Source organism: Pecten maximus, chromosome 10 (genome assembly GCF_902652985.1).
Source record: "Pecten maximus chromosome 10, xPecMax1.1, whole genome shotgun sequence".
Taxonomy (NCBI): Eukaryota; Metazoa; Mollusca; class Bivalvia; order Pectinida; family Pectinidae; genus Pecten; species Pecten maximus.
The window spans coordinates 24,021,323-24,043,788 of NC_047024.1; the positions used below are offsets into that span (position 1 = coordinate 24,021,323).

The following is a 22,466-nucleotide window of genomic DNA, read 5'->3' on the forward strand; positions in this document are numbered from 1 at the left end:
AAACATAAAAAGACAAATTTGATATGAAATTTTTGTTTTGATTTGTTAAGCTGCATAGACTTAATACTGATAAACGTTTAAAGTGTTATCTGGAAAACAGACCAGGATGTTCTGTCACTTGTTTTCTTCCTGATGAGCGTGTGTTCATTCTCCAGACTCATCACTGTACATTAACGGGTTAACTGGCCGACAATTCATCACAGAAAATACACACTATGTTACCTGTTTTTACTTGTGTTTGGCATGATAAAGTACACATTGTCAGTGCCCTTAAGCTGCCATGTAATTTTTAATAGTAATTAATGAAAAAATGTCCAATTCCTTCAAAGTATTTGAAATTTTCCAAATACCATGTACTATAGTGATAGTTAAATTGATTGTATCTCATTCTTTCTTTATGAATCCATTAATTGTCATTTATAAATGTACATTGCTATTGTGCATTTAAGATTAACAAATATTAATTTGAGCTATATATACATTTCTTGTCTATTTGGCTGTGGTTCCCAGCTAGATGTTACGAGAATTTTTCCTCATACTTTCAGATAATGAGCTGAAATTTAGTATTTGGCTTTGTTATCAACATGCTACAAATCAAGTAGGTTCTTGGTTGTTATCATCCTTTGTGACTGAGTCATTGACTTATTAATCTTAGCAGGGAGGGTAAGTTGGGAGGGGGGGGGGGGGGGATGCTTGAGGAATACTGGTATCCTTGTGCTTGTTTATATGAACTTTCCTTATATACATCAAATTGTTTATCTGTATGCAAACAAGAAAAAAATAAATAAAAACATATATATAGCTATGTTTATACTCTAAGTTCTTTATGTATTATATATATTGGGGGGGGGGGGGGGGGGAGAGATATATATTTTATTATTTTGGGGGAGTTTTAAGTTAAGCAGAAAAAAATGTGCTGACAAGATTCAATTTAAACTGGAAAAGATGTGTTAGTATGTATTTCAAGTTCCAGTTTAAAAGGTTATCTTGTTATGGTAAAAGTGGCTGGCAGTGATGTACACAATGTACATCAGTTTAATGGACCCTGTTTGTCGGTAGGCTGAGCTTCTCCTTCTTCTGCACCATTACACTTTACATAAACCTTAGCTTTTATACCATATGATATGCCAAGGAAAATTATTGTCAGACTGCTCTGAAACGCTTCTCTTGGGAGCCTGACTGACTATATTTCTTAGTTTGTAGTCACTCAAAATACAAATATAATTTCACCAGGGAGCTTATATCCTGTTCACCAGTTGACCTAATACAGGTCATCAGTGTACTGTCGTCATTCTGTGGAGTGAACTGCCCATAAAAAAAAAGAAAAAGAAAAATATTAATTATAACAGTATGTAAAATGAACATCTCAGAAAATATAGGGCCAAAACAAAAACGGAATAAAAATATGTAATAATTAAAAAAAAATTAAGAAAAAAACTGATTTAAGTATAAATAAAGAAAATTAATCAATGTTGAATTTTTAATTAAGTATCCATGGCCAGGTATTATACACTATACTCAGCTCAAGAATATGGTTTAGTTTGTTTTTGTTTAACGTCCTATTAACAGCCAGGGTAATTTAAGGATGTGCCAGGTTCTGAAGGTGGAGGAAAGCTGGCATGGAGTACCCGGAGAAAAACCACCGGCCTACGGTCAGTACCTGGCAACTGCCCCATGTAGGTTTCAAACTCGCAACCCAGTGGTGGAGGGCTAGTGTTAAAATGTCGGGACACCTTAACCACTCGGCCACCGCGGTCCCTGAAAGAACATGGAGTGTAGCTCCAACAACAAAAAGTCCAGGATAGTTCAGATAAGGCAACAATGTCTGAAACGTTTATTTGAAGCCTAATAAATTCTTGATTTTGAAATACGTGAGGATGGATTATTTTCAGCTAGATATGGCTGCATGTAGCTGAGCAATATTATATGATAAATTATGTATTGAACAGAAACGATACTTTGTAATTTGAGACTTTCATGAACTGTACATGTACTTACCAACCTTAAAATATGCATCATATATATATATATATACATAGGTGTCTTTAATCCAACTCCTGTTATATGAATCAAAGTCATCCAAAATATGGTATAATTTATTATATTACCAACCTTAAAATATGCATCATATATATATATATACATAGGTGTATTTAATCCAACTCCTGTTATATGAATCAAAGTCGTCCAAAATATGGTATAATTTATTATATTAGAGCACCGTCATGGTAGTGATGTCTGTCAATCCGTTATATGATGACATACTAGACACTCCTTATAAACGAACTATGTGTTGAGATGTCTGTTACAAGTTCAAGCTATGTTATATATACGTTTTTGATTCACAGGTGAGGTATTTCTTGCACAATGTTTTATTTGCACTAATAAATTGTGCTACGGTACTTATTGACGCGTAGACCCCGGCCCACACATACACTATAACTCATCATTGATCCCCTCACACCCCTCGAAATTCTCTTGTCAATTTCTGATTGGTTGTACCACATATGTATATTTTTATAGGTATGTATATACATGTATAAGCATAAGTAACAAGAAATATCTGTCAAAATTGTCCTCCCACACAATTTGTCTTTCAACAGGTAACTGTGCATTTGGTAACAAGTATACGTATCAGATCTTATTGAACTGAAGTCAAAGATTTAAATGGTCGTAAAAATCGTATTCAGAGTGATTTGTCAAAATGTGCTGAATAACTTTGGAGTTGTAGGTAAAATGAATATAATTATACCATAATTTAATCATCAATGTTTTTTAACTGACTCCCTATAGTATTATCCCATTCCAGGAAATAAGCCCACCTGACCATGTTATTTCTTTGGCCTGCAATAGGTCAACATTTGTAGATTTGATTCCCAAGTTATATGTTGGGGCCCCTTGTCTTACCACATGATAAATATGGTATTATCAAATACCCCAATCATTGAAACTATTAACACTGCAGATAATATGATAAGGGCATTCTGTATTTTAAACCCTGAGTTAGCACAAAACAAGTTATATATATTGATACAACTAAAAGGCTGTAACTTGTAACAAAGCAATCTATATGTAAGTATATTTTGAAGACTTTTTTTTACTTTACTACCCTGATTCTGTATGTCTGTTGAGACATTTTGACATATATCCCTAAACACTTCAGTAGGGCATTTGAATAATTTATAAAAAAAATGTGTATTTCAGGAACATAGATAGCCAGCTGTTAGTGTATACATATATAGATTTCCTTGTAAAATGTAGTGAACAGGAAATTTAAGCAATCATCTGTTATGGTATAGGTGCAGCGCTCTGGAGTTCTGAGACCATTTGAAGGGTCTTAAAATTGAAAAAAAAAAAAAAAAAAATTGGAGATATATTGTTAAAGTATGAAAATATATTGAACTATGAAGGGGTTTGAGGATTCCATTGTTTACTACAGTCTTTGGAGTTCTAAAAGCTTTTTAGTAAACGAGGAAACAAACGTGATCAGCAAGATTTATACAGTGGCTTGCTTAATTATAAGTTGCTTTTGGTGGACAAACAAACATAAAATAGTAAAATCTTAAAAAATAAGAGCCTGTTAAGATTGTCAAATGATAGTGTATATATTTCAAAAGCACACTTTTCACATTATTTTCTCTATTACTTTCCGTGAATCTTCGTGATGAACATTTTTTTCCTCCAATATATATGTTGACATCATCCAGTTTGTGTAATAAAAGGTATACAGAAATGTAATAGAGTAATCCTAACATAATCCTATGTACAGGCAATATACCAGTATCTGTGTATGGACTTGATTGTACAGTTTATTGCATCTAATTTATGACCCTGAATTGATACTGTATTGATAACCCTGCTCAGATATGAACACAGGGACCTGATGTATTGGTTCAGTGCTATAATATCGCAGGGACTTGATATATTGTTTCAGTGCTGATATCACAGGGACTTGATATATTGTTTCATTTGATATATTGTTTCAGTGCTGATATCACAGGGACTTGATATATTGTTTCAGTGCTATAATATCACAGAGACCCGATATATTGTTTCAGTGCTATGATATCACAGGGACTCGATACGGTAAACCTCCGGTTAGTTCGAACAAAATTAAATAAATATTGATGAACATGTTCGAATTATTCGAAATTACGCTTCGGAAAATAAGCGCGAGTTCGAACTATTCGAGTCAATATCGGCGAAAATCTAGGCAGAGTAAAATCATTAGACACAAACACATCCATCGTAAATCTGATACGTAACAACGGCGGTCTGAACAATGGCACATTTATAAGTAAGTAAAATGATAGTATTTTATTTAATTCAGTGTTAATTGATCGTTAAACGTTCTTCATTTTGCGATAATTATGATGGTTATTGCGCGAAGCCGCTCGGGCAATGCGTAGCTACAGTAGGCCCCAAAACAGTACAGTACACGTTTCATTTGTGACACAAAAGTTAAATATTTGTACAGTATAATCTTTGCATGGTTATATTTTTTATCTGAATGAGAAACTATCGCTATTGATTATTGTAATAAATAGTCTCTTAAATACATCAAAAGCAGTCTACATAACCTGTTGCGTTTACGAAAGCACTACTGTAAAAATAGGCGATATATGTTGGTAAAATTAGGTCAGAACATCAACATGTCTGCTTTTAAATATGCCCAGTCGTATTATCTACCAAACATAGTTTATACCTGCAAAATTATCCATCACTAATTGGGACACCTGTGGATTGTTTTGACTGGATATGAATGCTTTTCACGTCACTCAGCACGATCGGGCAGCCAATCCTTTCAACTTTACCGCAAGCGACACCTCGCGTAGCCTGCTTACCTGGCGTGAGGTCGCAGGTTTTCAGGTTATAGCTTGATTGGCAATACTTAAGAGATGTCCATGGCCAGTCACAATTAAATAATCATAATGCTAAGTTAACACTAGTTATATGTGAAAATACACGGACGATTTCTTAGTTTGCCATACAGCGCGAATACAAATATCGCATGTTATTTATACATTGTCGGGGCCTAAATTTGCAATCAGCTGTCTCGTGCATGGTGTATTTTGCAATGTAACAAAAACTGAATTAACGCTAAGATATGTGGCATATTAAATCACAGACACATTCTAATGATCATGCATACAATCTGATAACCTAAACGTGCCTGTTGATCAAATTTAAATCTTGGCATTTTTTCTGGGCCTGTCATCGGGGCCGGTTCGTCGCGAGCTTTCAATGGAGTTTGCCGAAAAAAAATCTTACTTTACGTTCTTCATTTGACAAGTTCGAACTATCCAAAATGGTGTCAGTTATAAACAGCCAGAGTTCGAACTATTACTAGCTAAAAAATTACTGGTTTTCTAGAAAAAAATGTGTGTTCAAACTTTCCGCATGTTCGAATTAATCGGAGGTTTACCTTATATTGTTTCAGTGCTGATATCTCAGGAACCTGATAATTGTTTCAGTGCTGATATCACAGGGACCTGATATAACGTTTCAGTGCTATGATATCACAGGGACCTGATATATTGTTTCAGTGCTATATATGATATCACAGGAACCTGATGTATTGGTTCAGTGCTATAATATCGCAGGGACCTGATATATTGGTTCAGTGCTATATATGATATCACAGGAACCTGATATAACGTTTCAGTGCTATGATATCACAGGGACCTGATATATTGGTTCAGTGCTATGATATCACAGGGATTTTTAATGAGAATTTACACTTCAATCTAAATCTGAGTTATAGGTAAGAATTGTTATATAATAATTTAGAGTTTTAAGTTGAACTTCTGAGGTTTGGAACTAAAACTATAAAATGTTACTTACCTTCTGAAACAAATTCTCGGGTGCCTGTGACCAGAAATTGTTTATTTTTCCTGTTTGTGTAGATTGCCTGAGTGCTAAGGATATAAAGCATTAAAAAACCCATCCTCCACCCCCCCCCCAATTGTGAAAAGATGGGGTCACCTGTCAAGCTAGGTAGGTTTCTTCCAGGTACTAGACTGGACTCCGGATCCTCCAATTCTAAGACTCTGGCACACTTCTATCTTAGCCAACAAGCATATGATTACAATAGTTTGTTTTGCAATCGCTGCAAAATGAATAAATAAAGTTAACATTTGAAAGCATATATACATATTTTGACACTCAGTTTATTTCATGCAAAATACACTTAAATTTTGTAGTATGCTACAGATATACATGATTAAGGTCAGAGTTAAAAGTTATTTTGTGAAGGGCTAGCGTGTCGACAGACTCGAAACCTGTAGCTTTTGTGTATGGTTTTGCACCATTGCACCTATTTCTTACTTGTTAGACAAAACCGGTTTATGTATATACCGGAAGTATGTTTACAATACTTTACAATCTATGTAATGGTTACAAGTTGAACATTTCTTTTGTTATGATTAAATTCAATACTTGTGTACATTTTAAAAAAAATAAAGAATTAAGGATCGATGACATGCAAGGAAGTGTTTTTGTGGCAGGGTAACTTTAAAGGTATTGTAAAGTACATTCATACAACCAAATTGGAATGTTTTCCCACAGGTAATGTAATTTTTTTTTTTCAAAATAGCTGCGCAATATAAAAAAGATGTGTTTATAAATAACCAATTTATTGAATGATTAATTTCAAAAATTTTAGATAGAGGTTTTCATATTTGAAAAGTGCAATGCTTGAATACATATACGCTTAAAAGGAAGAAAACTTTAGGTTTGATGCATTTGTTACTTACACATTCAAATAGTAAATTTTAAGTGCATTATATCATGTTATGAGATATATAATGTCCTTAGAGATTTTAATCAAGAATTCCTAAAAATGAATTAGCAAAATAGTTGCATTTCTGTCTTGTTCAATACTGCAGACCAACAATGTTCCACCATATTCAAATTTATTCAAATTTCCCCAATACTCTGGTTCAATGACTCCGATCACATTGTTGGGATCTGGTTTGAGTTCAGGTTGCGGGAGGGAACAATGCAGGGACACCTGTCATTGAAAGGGGTAACAGCTGTCAGCCTAGTGTAATTTCTCCCCTCAAATACCCTGGCAGTTTTCACTATTCAACTTGTTAACACTTCTGACCTACTATATAATGCCAGCCAATACATTGCTGTAAAGACCCAGAGATTCACCTCTGTCCCTCAATTATAGAACCAGCTCTAAAGATCTAGAGATCCACATCTGTCCCTCAATTATAGAACCAGCTCTGAAGATCTAGAGATTCACCTCTGTCCCTCAATTATAGAACCAGCTTTAAAGATCTAGAGATCCACCTCTGTCCCTCAATTATAGAACCAGCTCTAAAGACCCAGAGATTCACCTCTGTCCCTCAATTATAGAACCAGCTCTAAAGACCCAGAGATTCACCTCTGTCCCTCAATTATAGACCAGCTCTAAAGACCCAGAGATTCACCTCTGTCCCTCAATTATAGAACCAGCTCTAAAGACCCAGAGATTCACCTCTGTCCCTCAATTATAGAACCAGCTCTTCAGACTCAAGAGATCCACATCTGTCCCTCAATTATAGACAAGCTCTTAAGACCCAGAGATTCACCTCTGTCCCTCAATTATAGAACCAGCTCTAAATATCTAGAGATTCACCACTGTCCCTCAATTATAGAACCAGCTCTGAAGATCTAGAGTTTCACCTCTGTCCCTCAATTATAGAACCAGCTCTAAAGACCCAGAGATTCACCTCTGTCCCTCAATTATAGAACCAGCTCTAAAGACCCAGAGTTTCACCTCTGTCCCTCAATTATAGAACCAGCTCTAAAGACCCAGAGATTCACCACTGTCCCTCAATTATAGAACCAGCTCTAAAGACCCAGAGTTTCACCTCTGTCCCTCAATTATAGAACCAGCTCTAAATATCTAGAGATCCACCTCTGTCCCTCAATTATAGAACCAGCTCTAATGACCCAGATATTCACCTCTGTCCTTAAATCATAGAACCAGCTCTAAATATCTAGAGATCCACATCTGTCCCTCAATTATAGAACCAGCTCTAAATATCTAGATCCACCTCTGTCCCTCAATTATAGAACCAGCTCTAAATATCTAGAGATTCACCACTGTCCCTCAATTATAGAACCAGCTATATAGACCCAGAGATCCACCCCTGTCCCTCACCTCTGACCCTCAATCATAGTACCTCAATTCTATATATACCTTTCACCATTTTTGGGACTTGCACATTTGAAGTATTTTGTTGGGACTCAATACAATTTTGGAAGTTGTATTGTAGCCTCATATAAAATAAAATTACAAAAAATAATGATGAACAGACACTTGCACTCACAGCATTGAAATTTATGACCGTATGAACCCCAAATAGCCTTTTACCTATATTTCCTACTCAGTTTTATGAGTTTGTATTGAAGTTTCTTTTGACATAATATATTCATAAGGCTATCACAAGTTATGCATGAGGATAGTAAGGGAAATATTACGCCGGCATGTGGAGAAGTGTGTAATTTGAATGCAATGGGCATTGAAGATTATATTTAATATATAAGTGATGGATCCCTCATGAGTGCAGCAATTCCCGAGGTCAGATTAATTGTAGTAATAGTCATTCTAGTTGTAACTTTAAACAAGTGTTAGTGACACAAGAGGCTTCACCAGGAAGAAATCTTATGGAGTCTGACCTTGACAACTTTCAGGGTCAGTGCACGTGTTTGCTTTTTACATTACTGTCGCCTGTGCCATCTGCTGTGGCAAGTTTGTCATTTTAGAAGAAATGTACTTTTCACACTAGGTCTGTGGTGTCAATTGCATTCTCTGACCTTGACTCAGAAAACATTATCAAATATATCTGCAGCAACAGATATGTGTAGCTTAAGCCATGGTTAATATATTCAACGCACTGATAAATTTAGTAATGACTTTGATAATGTGATTTGTTTTTCATTAAAGTAAAAGTATAATTGACAATAACATTGTTGGGTAAAATATTTTTGTTTATAGAAGAAGTCTGAATCATTAACCGAGTTTACTGATTTGTGATATCACCCAATCTAGTTAAATAAACAACCCAGATAGTATATATGTGTCTCATATATATTGGCAAGCTTCCTATCTGAGCCTAGCTGTTAAAAAAATGAATCTGATATGATGAGGAAATTTTCATATCATACGGTATTTGATACAGCTAATGTACAAAATTATGAAAACAGTTATTTGCCTGATGTAATAAAATTGGGAGTCAAAGCTTTGGATTCATTATATGGGAACAAGAATAAAAAATAACTTAGATTTAATCTTGAAATAATCAAAGATAATATAAATGTAATTAGTTTATGATTTTATTGGAACATGTGACATTCCATACTCCATACTTAAGTGGCGTTCTTTCCAAGTTTGTATTGGGAATTGGGATGTTTGAGGTACTTCTGTAGCGGAACTGGACTGGGTCGATCATTGGCGGCCAGGTAGCTCATGATCAATGGGTAGAGCATCCAGCTAGTGTGCGGAGGTCTTGTGTTCGAACTCCAGTGTGGCCATGCATTTGTCCTCTCCTATTACATATGGCCCAACTAAAATACCCACGGAGCTGGTATAGGGTCTTGTGTGTGTCTTCGGGGTTGAAGACTTTGTTGAAGGAGGAGGAATGTAGTGGAACTGGACTGGGTCGATAATCTGCGACCAGGTAGCTCAATGGGCAGAGCATCCGGCTAGTGTATGGAGGTCCCAGGTTCGAACCCCAGTCTGGCCATGCATTTTTCCTCTCCTATTACACTTCTGTGCCTGCACAATTCATGTAGTTGAGTTCAGATATAGGCCTGATGTTACCAAAAATGTCATAGAGATCAAATCTAAGATTTCTCTGGACCTTTACTGACCAGTTGACCTTGAATCAATTTCCGTATATATATTTAACATACTCTAAGGTCAATTGGTATTGATATTTTGTATATATATATATATAATGTACAACACAGACGGAACAGCGATGAAATGATGGATAGTCTATGGTCCTCCCCTCGATGGCTTTCATTCCCGACGATCAGTGAAGTGTGATAGTGTGTAGCTGTCCTTGGATGTATGCATAGATTATTTTGATTTATTCAGGTTTCAACAAATTGGTTTGCAATTTGACAAGGCTTCAAGTATTTGATAATGACTGACCTCTAATACAGCCAGGAATTATGCAGAAACTGAATTCTTATAAATACTGATGTATTTTAAGTGAATTTGATGAAATTTTAAATATGGAATCCCAATTCAAGCTTGTTTAGTTATCTAAAGTTCTGAACACACTGACATCGTCCAAACGAATCTGGAGTTGACTTTAGGAGGTAACTATATTGGTATATAGAAACCACATCCGCTTAAACTTCCACCGGTTTTACCTGTAGGGCTGGCTTTCTGTTTGTCGACAGGTGTAACCAACTATTTCATCGTTTAACACACGAGCTATAGAGGACTTGTTTGTATTGTCAGTCTTTTATCTCCGGTATGTAATGTGTACACCCTGTGACTACCAGTGAATCTGTTGTACCCATGTCCTCGCGTAATGGTTCACGGTCGTTATATGATAATAAGCACTGTACTTATATGGTAATCCGTCATGTTTAAATCTGGGGGCGATTATGTAATATATAGAGTATTGCTGACTTCTGAATATATAGATTCTATTTTCAAATGACACCACATATGAACTTGACACAATGCGAATAAAGAGCAAAGTCTATAATATCAAGTTTATTTCTTTTTGCACATGAAACAAATTGACTTACATTAAATCTGAAAAAAATAGTCCAATCTGAGGATAATTTCAAAGTCCAAACATGAGTAAAGATAACAAGATTGTTCTGTAGTAAAATAGGATGGTTTCTTATATATTTATAAATGCAGGTGTTAAATGTCTATAGATCAGCAGTACGAGCTAACCTTGACTCATGTACAGTCAGCATTAATCTGCACAACGATGTAGAAATGTATGGCAACATGAAGTACCATAATCCAAATTCAAGTTGTTAACGTCAACACTTGTATGTTATGTTTCATAATATATTACTCTGTATTTAAAGAAAAAAATATATTTATTTTGTGTGAGCATACCCAGAGTTTGTATGTAATATATGACCTGTGGCTCAGAGCAAGCTTACAATCATAATAGCAATTTAAAGAGGTCAACTACCAATTTAAAGAGGTCAACTAGAAATTTAAAGATGTCAACTTTTGCTATATAAGTCAGCCAGAAGGAACCAGGGTGGACTATAGCTTTTTATTTGTGTCTGTCCATCCTTCCATCCATCCTTCATTCTTTGGTCGTCTGACCTAGAAGAGGCAGTGTGTTGTGTATCAAAAGCAGGTCACTATGACCTACATTTTGACCTTTGGCCTATATCAAAGAAAAATTTGAGGCTTATCTCTTGCACTACTTTACACTGAAACTTCATATTTGGGGTATTGATTCACCTTCGTGACAGAGTGTGTCAGTCTGACCTACATTTTGACCTCTGACCTACATCAATGAAAAAGTGTTTCATGAATTAGAAGCAAATTTGTGTGTCATCTTAAAGACAAAAATAATTTTGAACTTTAAGTATATCTTAATCATATACCTGAAGTGTTGTTTAATTATCAGTCTTAACTTTATAATCTTAATGGAAAGTCTTACTGAATGTCATAAAAGAACAGGTCATCAATTTGCATATATATATATACATACATATGTATTATTGATGAGAAACCTATCCCAAATCTATTACATGGTATATATATGTAAAATACATGTACTGAGTTTTTCTGGTGAATTCATTTTAAACGGGATATATTCAAAATAAGTACTTTGACCTTTGATTTAGGATGTCTTGTAACAATTGTTTATAACCAAGGGTTAACTTTGCCCTTGTAAGTCACCGTCAGGCAAAGCTGACTAATCTGTGTGTATATTGACCTATATGTATACTTGTACACTATAATGTACAGTTGTCCTTATTTGGTTAAAGTGATTCAGCCAATCAGAGTCTATGATCAGATGTCATTTCAGTAATGAATTAGTATATAATTATTATATGCATAATAATGATATTACAGAGTTCAAATTAATTTTGTTTTTATGTTACTGTATTCAATCTAATTAACGCACATGCCCCTATAAAGGACTCACACAACCAAATAATTATATATTAAATTGGGCTCCGTCCGTGTGTCCGTCCAAGATTCTTTTCGGGCTATAACTCCATAACCGTTCAACGCAGCTCCTTGAAACTTTCTGTATATATCAGACTAGTGCCCTAGTTGTGCCTTTTGCTATTGCGGACCTTCCATTTTTGGTATTTTTTCTGTCACGATGGAAACTTAGTCAAAAATACCAAATTACTGTTTCCTTTTGTTTCCGGGCTATAACTCAAAAACTGTTCGACACAGGTCCTTGAAAATTTCTGTATATATCAGACTAGTGCCCTAGTTGTGCCTTTTGCTAATACGGACCTTCCATTTTTGGTATTTTTTCTGTCACCATGGAAACTTAATCAAAAATACCAAATTACTGTTTCCTTTTGTTTCCAGGCTAAAACTCCAAAACTGTTCAGCGCAGCTACTTGAAATTTTCTGTATGGATCAGACTAGTACTCTAGTCGTGCCTTTTGCTATTGCAGACATTCCTTTTTCGGTATTTTTTCTGTTATAATGAAAAAATTGTCAAAAACAACAAATTACTAATGTTTCCTTTTGTTTGTAGTATCCTAGTTGTGTCCTATCTGTCAGTTTGACATACTTTTCTGGGCTACAGCTGCAAAACAGTTCACCAAAACTTTATATATGTATTAGATTAATGCCCTAGTTGTGCCTCTTTGGGTTTTTCATACCAACTGTGGGGCGCGGGGGATAATGCCAAGCTTTGCGGCTCCTTGTTTACTACAGTGGAACCTCTATAAACCGAACATGCATGGGACATGACTATTTGTTCGGTTTATAGAGGGTTCGGTTTGGAGAAGTTGGTCGAAAAATGACCGGTCAAATTCCGGATATAATTGGTTGGACGATGTTTTATTAGAATGCACCCGATTACAAAACGGCACGTACATACTTAGACAATTTGGATTGTCTGAATAATATGCATATTATGAAAGTTAATCAATGTATATATTGCAGAATATATAAGAAAGGCAAATGACTATAACAATAGTTTTAAACAGTATTTTCACATGTACAACTACACTTTAGGATCGGCCCACATTTTGTTACATCCGGTGAAGCTTCGTCATGTGGATGGGGCCAATAGTCCGATACGGAATATTTTACACATCAAATAATATTAAAGGGTGTGAAGATGTTTTGTTTCAATATCAATTACAATTGATCAGATGATACTGGTCGTATTTCCGACATCGCTGTTGTCTAAAAAAAACATCACTGGCTTCTTTACGAAAACAACCCATTTTGGGCCTCATTTAAATTAAATGCGAAACTCAGGCTTCTAGCTCTATTTGTATTGAGAAGATAAACGAACCAACGCGCTTCAATAAAGTGTGGCATTGTTTCATAATTGTCGTGTTGATTATACACTAGGCCTTCCGTCATAATGCCCCCTTGGGGTATATATTGGATACCTGTACAAATCACCTACGTAGGTCCCGAGACAATAAGGCTTCACACAATACCCGTCACAGTTGTTGTTTCACGGTTGACTGGCCTGACCTCGTGTCATAATCGCTCAGGTAAGGCCGGTTTTCAGAAGTAATATTTGGTATATTTTAACAGGAACCGGACACAAAATCAGTCCGGTGTTCGGAATTCAGAGGGATCGGTATTTGGAAGTTTTTTAATACTATAATAAAGAAGGACCAATTCCGTACAATGACAATTCGTTCGGTATTCAGAGGTGTTCGGTTTTTAGAAGGTTCGGTTTTCGGAAGTTGCACTGTATATGTTATTACTAGTGACCCCATCCCTTTATTCGCTCGTTTGAAGTTCAAATGATGTGAAATTTATATCAAATTAAAGTTTGAAGTTTTTTCTATCGGATAAATGTTGTTATTATATAGGTTTAATGGCATATTAGAGCACACGGGTACTAAAAAGACAGTAACCCTGACATTAACAGTACACTGGGGAACCCCTACCTGGAGAATTCCCGCCTTTTTACATCTCGAATCCTACGCCATTCTATTTTCAGTAGGAGTGTATATTTTTTATTTTCCAAACCTCAAGACCCTACACTTTATTCTCGTATATAGAAAGTACCCATTTCATATATTAATTACCCAGGAAAACAGCTACAAACCTAAGAAACACATTTTCCTCAGGGACTTGGTTCACGTGAAACACCAGCTGATTGGCTGATTTAGTTGTGCGAGTCCTTTAAGTGTTCAACCACACTAATGTTATGTATACTATTATACTGGTCGTTAGGTATCTACCAATAAAGTTTATAGTCTAGGGGGAAGTAACTCTATTGCCGATAATGTACCAAATTCCAGAAAATATGAACTGGATATTAATGTTGCTTTGTTATTTAGTTGAGAGATGGAATAAAAAGTATGGAAGGTGGACAACGTTTTTAAATTAAAACCTCTCACAGCCCCTCTAACGTAGCACTAATCAATTGCACATATATGTATGATCGAAACGTAAGCTTCATGATAAGCCTAGGCCTGTAACTTATATCATTTTGTGTTTGTTATTTTTCAGTGTGATACAGATAACAGTGGTTCTATCAGTGCAGATGAACTCGGTAATGTGTTAGGTGAATCAGGTGTCAAACTTCCTAACTACAAAGTGCGGGTACTCCTAGAGAAATATGACACTTCTAAAGACGGAAAACTAAGCTGGGAGGAGTTTTCTAAAGTAAGTAAATTACAGATTGGAGTAAAAGATTATTTTGATATTGGTTTAGCTGGAATACAGAAACCCCTGTTAAATCACCAGCCCTTTGATTCCGTCAAAATTTTAACCAATCAAAATAATTTATTCCATGTCTAGCTCTCTGCATAGGTAACTAACCTCTTTTCGGAGAGAACAAAAATGTGATAAACAATGTTACTGGGTTTTGTTCTATTAAGATATCTTTTTTTTACACTCCGTGTGTGTTTGTCGTGCGTTCATGAACAATTTACATTTTCGACTTCTTCTCCAAGTCCACTGATCCGAATTCAATGAAATTTGGCAGGAAGCTTCCATGGCCAAAGGGCCAAAAAGGGTCAAATAAACTAAAATTTCAAAGGCTTCATCTAAAAACCCAAATAAGATCGAATCAATTACACTTCATATATGGAAGGGTCTAAGGTGCTTAAAGTGTGAATTTCATAACCCTGGGGTCTCATTTGCCCCTGGGGAGGGGGGTAAATTCACTATAGTTTATATAGGGAAATTACAATGTTGACTATCATTTGTTTGATTTTTTATTGGAATTCATTCTAACTTTGTTAACATTATCAGCATTGGATGACTATGACTGTTCCCAAGGGCTGATAGACGGGCTAAAAAGGGTCAATTAAACTAACTTAAATATTTCAAAACTCATGTGACTGTTAAGGCACATGGGCCTCTTATTGATACTGTCAATTTTCCAAATACGTTTTGTATTTAAGATTTAAAAAAAAAAGATACCCTTTTTATACTGTCAATTTTCCAGATTTACAAAGATTCAAAAGCCGAGACTGATGTCGGTCACAAGTTCAAAAAAGCAGTGAATAAAAGACAGGACTTGTTAACTCATGGAGGAACATCTGAGGCATCGGTATCTGGGACAACTCACAGTGTCAAACATGCAGAGACGAAAGCATATTCTGATTGGATCAATAGGTAAACTACAGTTCTGTGTTGTCTCTGATCATATCAGGGCACTCATTAATTTTACACATGATTTTTAGCTCACCTGGTCCAAAGATGCAGATGCAGAGAATGCAATATTTGTATTTAATTACTTTCCATTATTCATTGAGATATATACCAACCTGTTTCTGATTGTTTTACCCTGAAAAATGGTATTATTGTAGTAGTAAGCTGTAGCAAGATTCATTATATTCTAATGCTTATTTTACTGTTCATGGAAATGTTGTCTATATACCGGGGTTTTGCTATACAGATTGTGCTTTTTTTCCTCAACAGAAAGCTGAGTAGTGATGAGGATTGTGTGAAGTATGAATTTCCTATAGTCGAAAAGGATCTCTTCGAAAAAACCAAGGACGGTATCCTGCTATGGTAAGTACCATACAACAGGACTTGGCAGTTTCATCAAGTTTTTTTGCATGCCGACTTTAGGACCCTGAACGTTCTTAATTGTTTATCCAGAGAAACCTGAATTTACTGACCACTGACTTAACTGACAACCTATACCATCTGACCATATCAACTAGATCAACACTCCATGCTCCACTGTTTTTATTGACTTGACTGACACACTGTCATATCTGACACATAGACTTAGTCCCATTCAACTAGACTGTTTTGTAAAGGCTGTCAAGATTGTTGAAATGATTGACCTTGACCTTCATTCAAGGTCACAGAGGTGAAATATGCTAAAATCTTTAAAAAAAATTCTTATTAAGGAGTGGCTGATAGCATGCAGGTATGAAGGGTGATAAAGATTGTTCTAATGAATAATCGTGACCTTCATTCAAGGTCACAGGAGCAAAATATGCTAAAATATTTAAACAAATTCTTATTATTAAGCAAGAGATGCAATACATCTTACATTCGGCCTGCTGCATGCTGGTGCATAGAGCTATAAAAGTCTTTCAAATGAATAAACTTGGCCATGCAAGGTCACAGGAGTCTAATATGGTCAAATCTTTAAATGACTTCTTAATAACTAAAAGGGCCCAGGGACATGATGTTAGGTCTGTAGCATGCTTTGGTGAAGGACTACCAAGTTTCTTCAAATCTATGACCTTAACATACATTCAAGGTCACAACTGTCAAATAGGCTAAAATCTTTAAACAATTGATTTCTCAATAGCCAAGAGATTCTGGGACCTGATATTAGGCCAAAAGTATGCTGGAATGAAGACCAGAAAATTTATTGATGTAAATAAGCCTAGCCTATTCTGATATTTGTGGTGATTAGCTTAGTATCTGTAGAAATGACTTCGATCAACATCATAGTTGCTGTAGGATCATGTGAGAAATACAGGCCCATTGTATCAGGATAGCCCTTAGCAGAAATGTGGATTATGCCAGTTTGTTTTAGGTAAATTTTACTGTATAACTTTTGTTGTGTAAAATTGAATTATTTTTTGTGATTTTAGCAAGTTGATAAACCAAGCGGTCGCAGAAACAATAGATGAGCGTACAATAAACAAAACGAAAATGAATGCATTCACTCGTACAGAAAACCAGAACCTTGTCATCAATTCTGCCCGTGCCATCGGCTGTACTGTGGTCAATATTGGCCCAGTGGATATAGAGAACGGCGAAAAAAATCCTCATCTTATCCTTGGCCTGCTCTGGCAGATCATCAGAGTGAGTTAACACTTAATTATAAAATCCTTTTATGTCCATTTAGATATGAGCTCACATGGCTGTATTACTATAATAAGGATAATGGGTTTTTTAACCCAGATTCTGTTTGTCTGTCCATTAGTCTGTCCCCTTCTGCAATATTTGTTAAATTTTATTTGTTCTAACTAAAGATTGAAATGGCTGCATAATTTTCAAATGATCTAACCCTTCTGTGCATTTTCACATTTAGTTCTGTTGCACATAATGATCGAATGCAAGTGATATTGAAATTGTATCGAATAAGTATTTATAGACGAAATTATATCAAATAACTATTTATAGATGAAATTGTATTCAATAAATATTTATAGATGAAATTGTTTTCAATAAGTATTTATAGACAAAATTGTATCAAATAAGTATTTATAGACGAAATTGTATCCAGTAAGTATTTATAGACGAAATTGTATCAAATAAGTATTTATAGACGAAATTGTATCCAGTAAGTATTTATAGACTAAATTGTATCAAATAAGTATTTATAGACGTAATGTTAAAAAAAAAAGATCTTGTGTGTCTGCATGTTCCAATGAAATATACATCCAAGAGTATAAATAAGAAATTCTGTACATGGCGGGTGCTGGGGAAAATGCTTCACTGTCGAAGATGATAAAGTTAGTGTGAGATGTTCGTCTCTGTTTCAGATTGGCTTGTTGAGTGAGGTGAATATTGTGAAGCACCCTAACCTTGCAGTCCTTCTTCAAGAAGGCGAGACTATGGAGGACTTGCTGAGGTTGAGTCCAGAACAGATCCTTATTCGCTGGGTCAACTACCAATTAGCAAAGTCAACTTCATCAAAACGTGTGTCAAACCTAACGGAGGATATCAAGGTAAGAAATCCAATACGAAAGTAGAGAAATCTGTTGGCTATGTTGGACAAAATCTTATTTTGTTGTAAAAATATGCTGTTGAATCAATTTCACAGGGACTGAATATTTAAACTATCTGCATGCTCTGCCTTGCCCAAGATGTTGAAATCTTGAAACAGTTGTTTCACCTGAATTCATTGGTATATATAACACTTTCCTGTTTTGTGTAATGAGTTTTAGAATTATATCATGTTTTAACATTATTCTTTCAGGATTCTGAAGCGTACACATACTTACTTCATCAAATTGCTCCGTCTAACGCTGGTGTTTCAACGCTAGCTATGAATGTAAGTTTTTAATCAAACATAATGGTATATTAATGCTTGTACTAAGATCCTAGTTTAATTACACGAGGATAATGTAATGCTTAATTCCATCATGAATCACTTATTTATGCCCTGGATCTTTATTTTGTCATGACTGTGTTAAAAGAATGTCACTTCTACACTGCAACTTCCAAAAACCGATCCTTCTAAAAACCGAACACCTCTGAATACCGAACAAATTGTCATTGTACGGAATTGGTCCTCCAAATACTAATCCCGCTGAATTCTGAACACTGGACCGATTTTGTGTCCGGTTCCTGTTAAAATATATCAAAAATTACTTCTGAAACCCAGCCTTCGTTGTGTGAAAATTCTGTAACAGCCAATCCACATGACGAAGCTTCACCGGATGTAACAAAATGTAAGTCGATCGTAAAGTGCAGTTGTACATGTACATATACTGGTTAAAACTACAGTCATAGTCATTTGCCTTTCTTATATAATCTCCAATACAATGTATATCCATTGATTATCTGTCATGATATTCATATCGTTCAGACAAACCAAATTGTAATCGGGTACATTCTAACAAAACATCGTTTGACCAATTATATCCGGAATTTGACTGGTCATTTTCGATCAACTTCTCCAAACCGAAGCCTCTGTACATTTCATCATAAACCACTTATATATGCCCTATATCTATAGATCTGTATGTTTTCACGACTGGGTTGAAAGAATATCACTATTACTACTTCTAGGTTACCTACCTGATACTCAAGTGGTCTAATCACCTTTTTATCCATCGTTGTGTGTCATCTGTCTGTAAATAATTAACATTTTTGACTTATTTCTAAAATTTCAAAAATCATCTTCTCATTATCCAAATATGGTAGAATCAAATACTCATCATAGATGGAAGCGTTTTAAAGTGCCTTACACCAAATTTGTGAATTTCATGACTCTGGGGTCTCATATTTGCCCCTGGAGACGGGGGGTAAACTTGACTATAGTTTATGTATGGAAATCACATTTTTGTCTGTCAATACTAACTTGGTTCAAATTAGCAGGATGGGATGACAGTTTGATGGTTTGCACATTTTGGCCCTGTTTGACCCCCTGGGCTCGCCAGATAGTCTTCATACATTGAAGGGTCTTGGGGGGACATCTGTAACAGGCAATATGTAAAAATGTCTGTCACATTTTAATGTTATTAGGGTCAGGATGACCTATAGCCATCATGCTTCATCCGTCGTCGTCCGCCTTGCGCCTTCCGTAAACTTTTCACATTTCAATCTTCTTCTCAAGTTCCACCAGTGGGATTAAGCTGAAACTTGCCAGAAATGATCCTGAGATGGTCCTGATCACCAAGTGTTGTTATTTTTTGGGTCGGTCTGAAATCCAAGATGGTCGCCATCTTGAAAAACACATTTTAAACTTCTTCTCAAGTTCCACCAGTGCTTTTGAGTTGAAACTTGCCAGAAATGATCCTGATATAATCCCGACCAAGTGTTGCTATTTTTCGGGTCGGTCAGAAATCCAAGATGGCCGCCATAGCCACTATCTTGAAAAACACATTTTAAACTTCTTCTCAAGTTCCACCAGTACTTTTGAGCTGAAACTTGCCTGAAATGATCCTGATATGATCCCGACCAAGTGTTGTTAATTTTCGGGTCGGTCCGAAATCCAAGATGGCCGCCATCTTGAAAAACACATTTTAAACTTCATTTCAAGTTCCACCAGTGCTATTGAGCTGAAACTTGCCTAAAATGATCCTGATATGATCCTGACCAAGTGTTGTTAATTTTTGGGTCGGTCCGAAATCCAAGATGGCCGCCATCTTGAAAAACACATTTTAAACTTCTTCTCAAGTTCCACCAGTGCTGTTGGGCTTAAACTTGCCAGAGATGATCCCTAGATGATCCCCACTAAGTGTTGTTATTTTTCGGGCCGATCTGAAATCTATGATGGCCGCCATTGCCGCCATCTTGAAAAACACATTTTGAACTTCTTCTCAAGTTCCACCAGTGCTGTTGGGCTGAAACTTGTCTGAAATGATCCTGATATGATTCCGACCAAGTGTTGTTATTTTTTGGATTGGTCTGAAATCCAAGATGGCCGCCATATCCACCATCTTGAAAAACACATTTTAAACTTCTTCTCCAGTTCCATTGGTGCCATTGAGCTGGAAATGGGTGAGGATGTCGAGGAAGGCGAGCCAACATAGTGTTGTTATTTTTTCGGCCTCGTAAAAACTTTGACTTGGCAGCAATGGCGGCCATTTTGTAACATGATTGCGCAATCATGGTTTTCCTGAACAACACCTATTTCAAACTTCTTCTCAAATTCGACCAATGGGATTCAGCTCTAATTTACCAGAAATGATCCTGAGATGGTCCTTACTAAGTTTGTTATTTATTGGGTCGGTCAGAAATCCAAGATGGCCACCATGGCCAACAGTGCCACTATTTACTTGCTACAGAGATTACATACTACAATAATATAAGGGTTTTAATTTAGAGACAGATGACCGTTAAGGCCCCTGGGCCTCTTGTTTTTTTTTAGTTTGTTGCTCATTTTATTATAAAGCACCAAAATCCACTTTAAGTTTTTGGGGATAAGTTTTTGAAAAGCTTGTAAGTCCAAAAGTATACACCTCACACCCTTCTACTTTGGTTAATACATTCATGAGAGGTCTACGAGTGATGTTATGGTGAAATCATGCAGAATTTTTTTTTTTGATTTTTTTGCATTTTACCATTTTTTAGACTTAACATTTTTTAGCACCAAAATCCACTTTAAAGATTTTGGGGTAAGTTTTGGAAAGCTTGTAAGTCCACACCCTTCTTATTTGGTTTATACATCCATTAAAGTTCTAGGAGCGATGTTAATGTGACGTACAATTTCAAAAAGATATGCTTATAAATACATAAAGAATGAATGCAAAATGTGATTGCTGCCGCCGGTGAGCTTTTCGCAATTATTGATTGCACTTGTTTTCTTTACCTTTAGATTGATGACACGAATGATCGTGCAGCTGCCATGTTAGAAGAGGCAGATAAGATCGGCTGTAAGAGTTTCATTGGTCCAGCAGAGGTGGTTGGAGGTCACCAAAGACTTAACCTTGCCTTTGTAGCCAATTTGTTTAACAACTACCCAGCTCTGGAAGATGCTAATGTTGAGCCAGTTGACATGAACCATGAAGAAACGAGAGAGGAAAAAAGTAATTACACCATCTACAACAGGTTTTTTTAGGTCATCTGACCCGAAGGGTCAGGATGACCTTATAGCCATCGTGCTTCGTCCGTCGTCGTGCGCCGTCCCTAAACTTTTCACATTTCAATCTTCTTCTCAAGTTCCATCAGTGGGATTAAGCTGAAACTTTCCAGAAATGATCCTGAGATGGTCCTGACCAAGTGTTGTTATTTTTCGGGTCGGTCTGAAATCCAAGATGGCCACCATAGCTGCCTTTTTGAAAACACATTTTAAACTTCTACTCATGTTCCACCAGTGCTATTGAGCTGAAACTTGCCAGAAATGATCCTGAGATGGTCCTGACCAAGTGTTGTTATTTTTTGGGTCGGTCCGAAATCCAAGATGGCCGCCATTTATCCGCCATCTTGAAAAACACATTTTATACTTCTACTCATGTTCCACCAGTGCTATTAAGCTGAAACTTGCCTGAAATGATCGATCCTGATATGATCCCGACCAAGTGTGGTTATTTTTCGGGTCAGTCCGAAATCCAAGATGGCCGCCATATCCGCCATCTTGAAAAACACATTTTATACTTCTTCTCAATTTCCACCAGTGCTATTGAGCTGAAACTTGCCTGAAATGATCCTGATATGA

General features: G+C 36.0%; 1 protein-coding gene across 1 annotated transcript in view; it reads left to right on the top strand.

The window, feature by feature from the left end:
* LOC117336279 (plastin-1-like) overlaps window positions 1-22,466 on the top strand; it is a 37,177-nt gene that overhangs the window by 4,670 nt on the left and 10,041 nt on the right. The window contains exons 2-8 of the mRNA XM_033896760.1: window positions 14,669-14,824; window positions 15,612-15,781; window positions 16,088-16,180; window positions 17,227-17,440; window positions 18,124-18,309; window positions 18,561-18,635; window positions 21,627-21,837. Of these exons, the coding sequence (XP_033752651.1) occupies window positions 14,669-14,824; window positions 15,612-15,781; window positions 16,088-16,180; window positions 17,227-17,440; window positions 18,124-18,309; window positions 18,561-18,635; window positions 21,627-21,837 (1,105 nt within the window). The remainder of the gene's footprint in view (window positions 1-14,668; window positions 14,825-15,611; window positions 15,782-16,087; window positions 16,181-17,226; window positions 17,441-18,123; window positions 18,310-18,560; window positions 18,636-21,626; window positions 21,838-22,466) is intronic.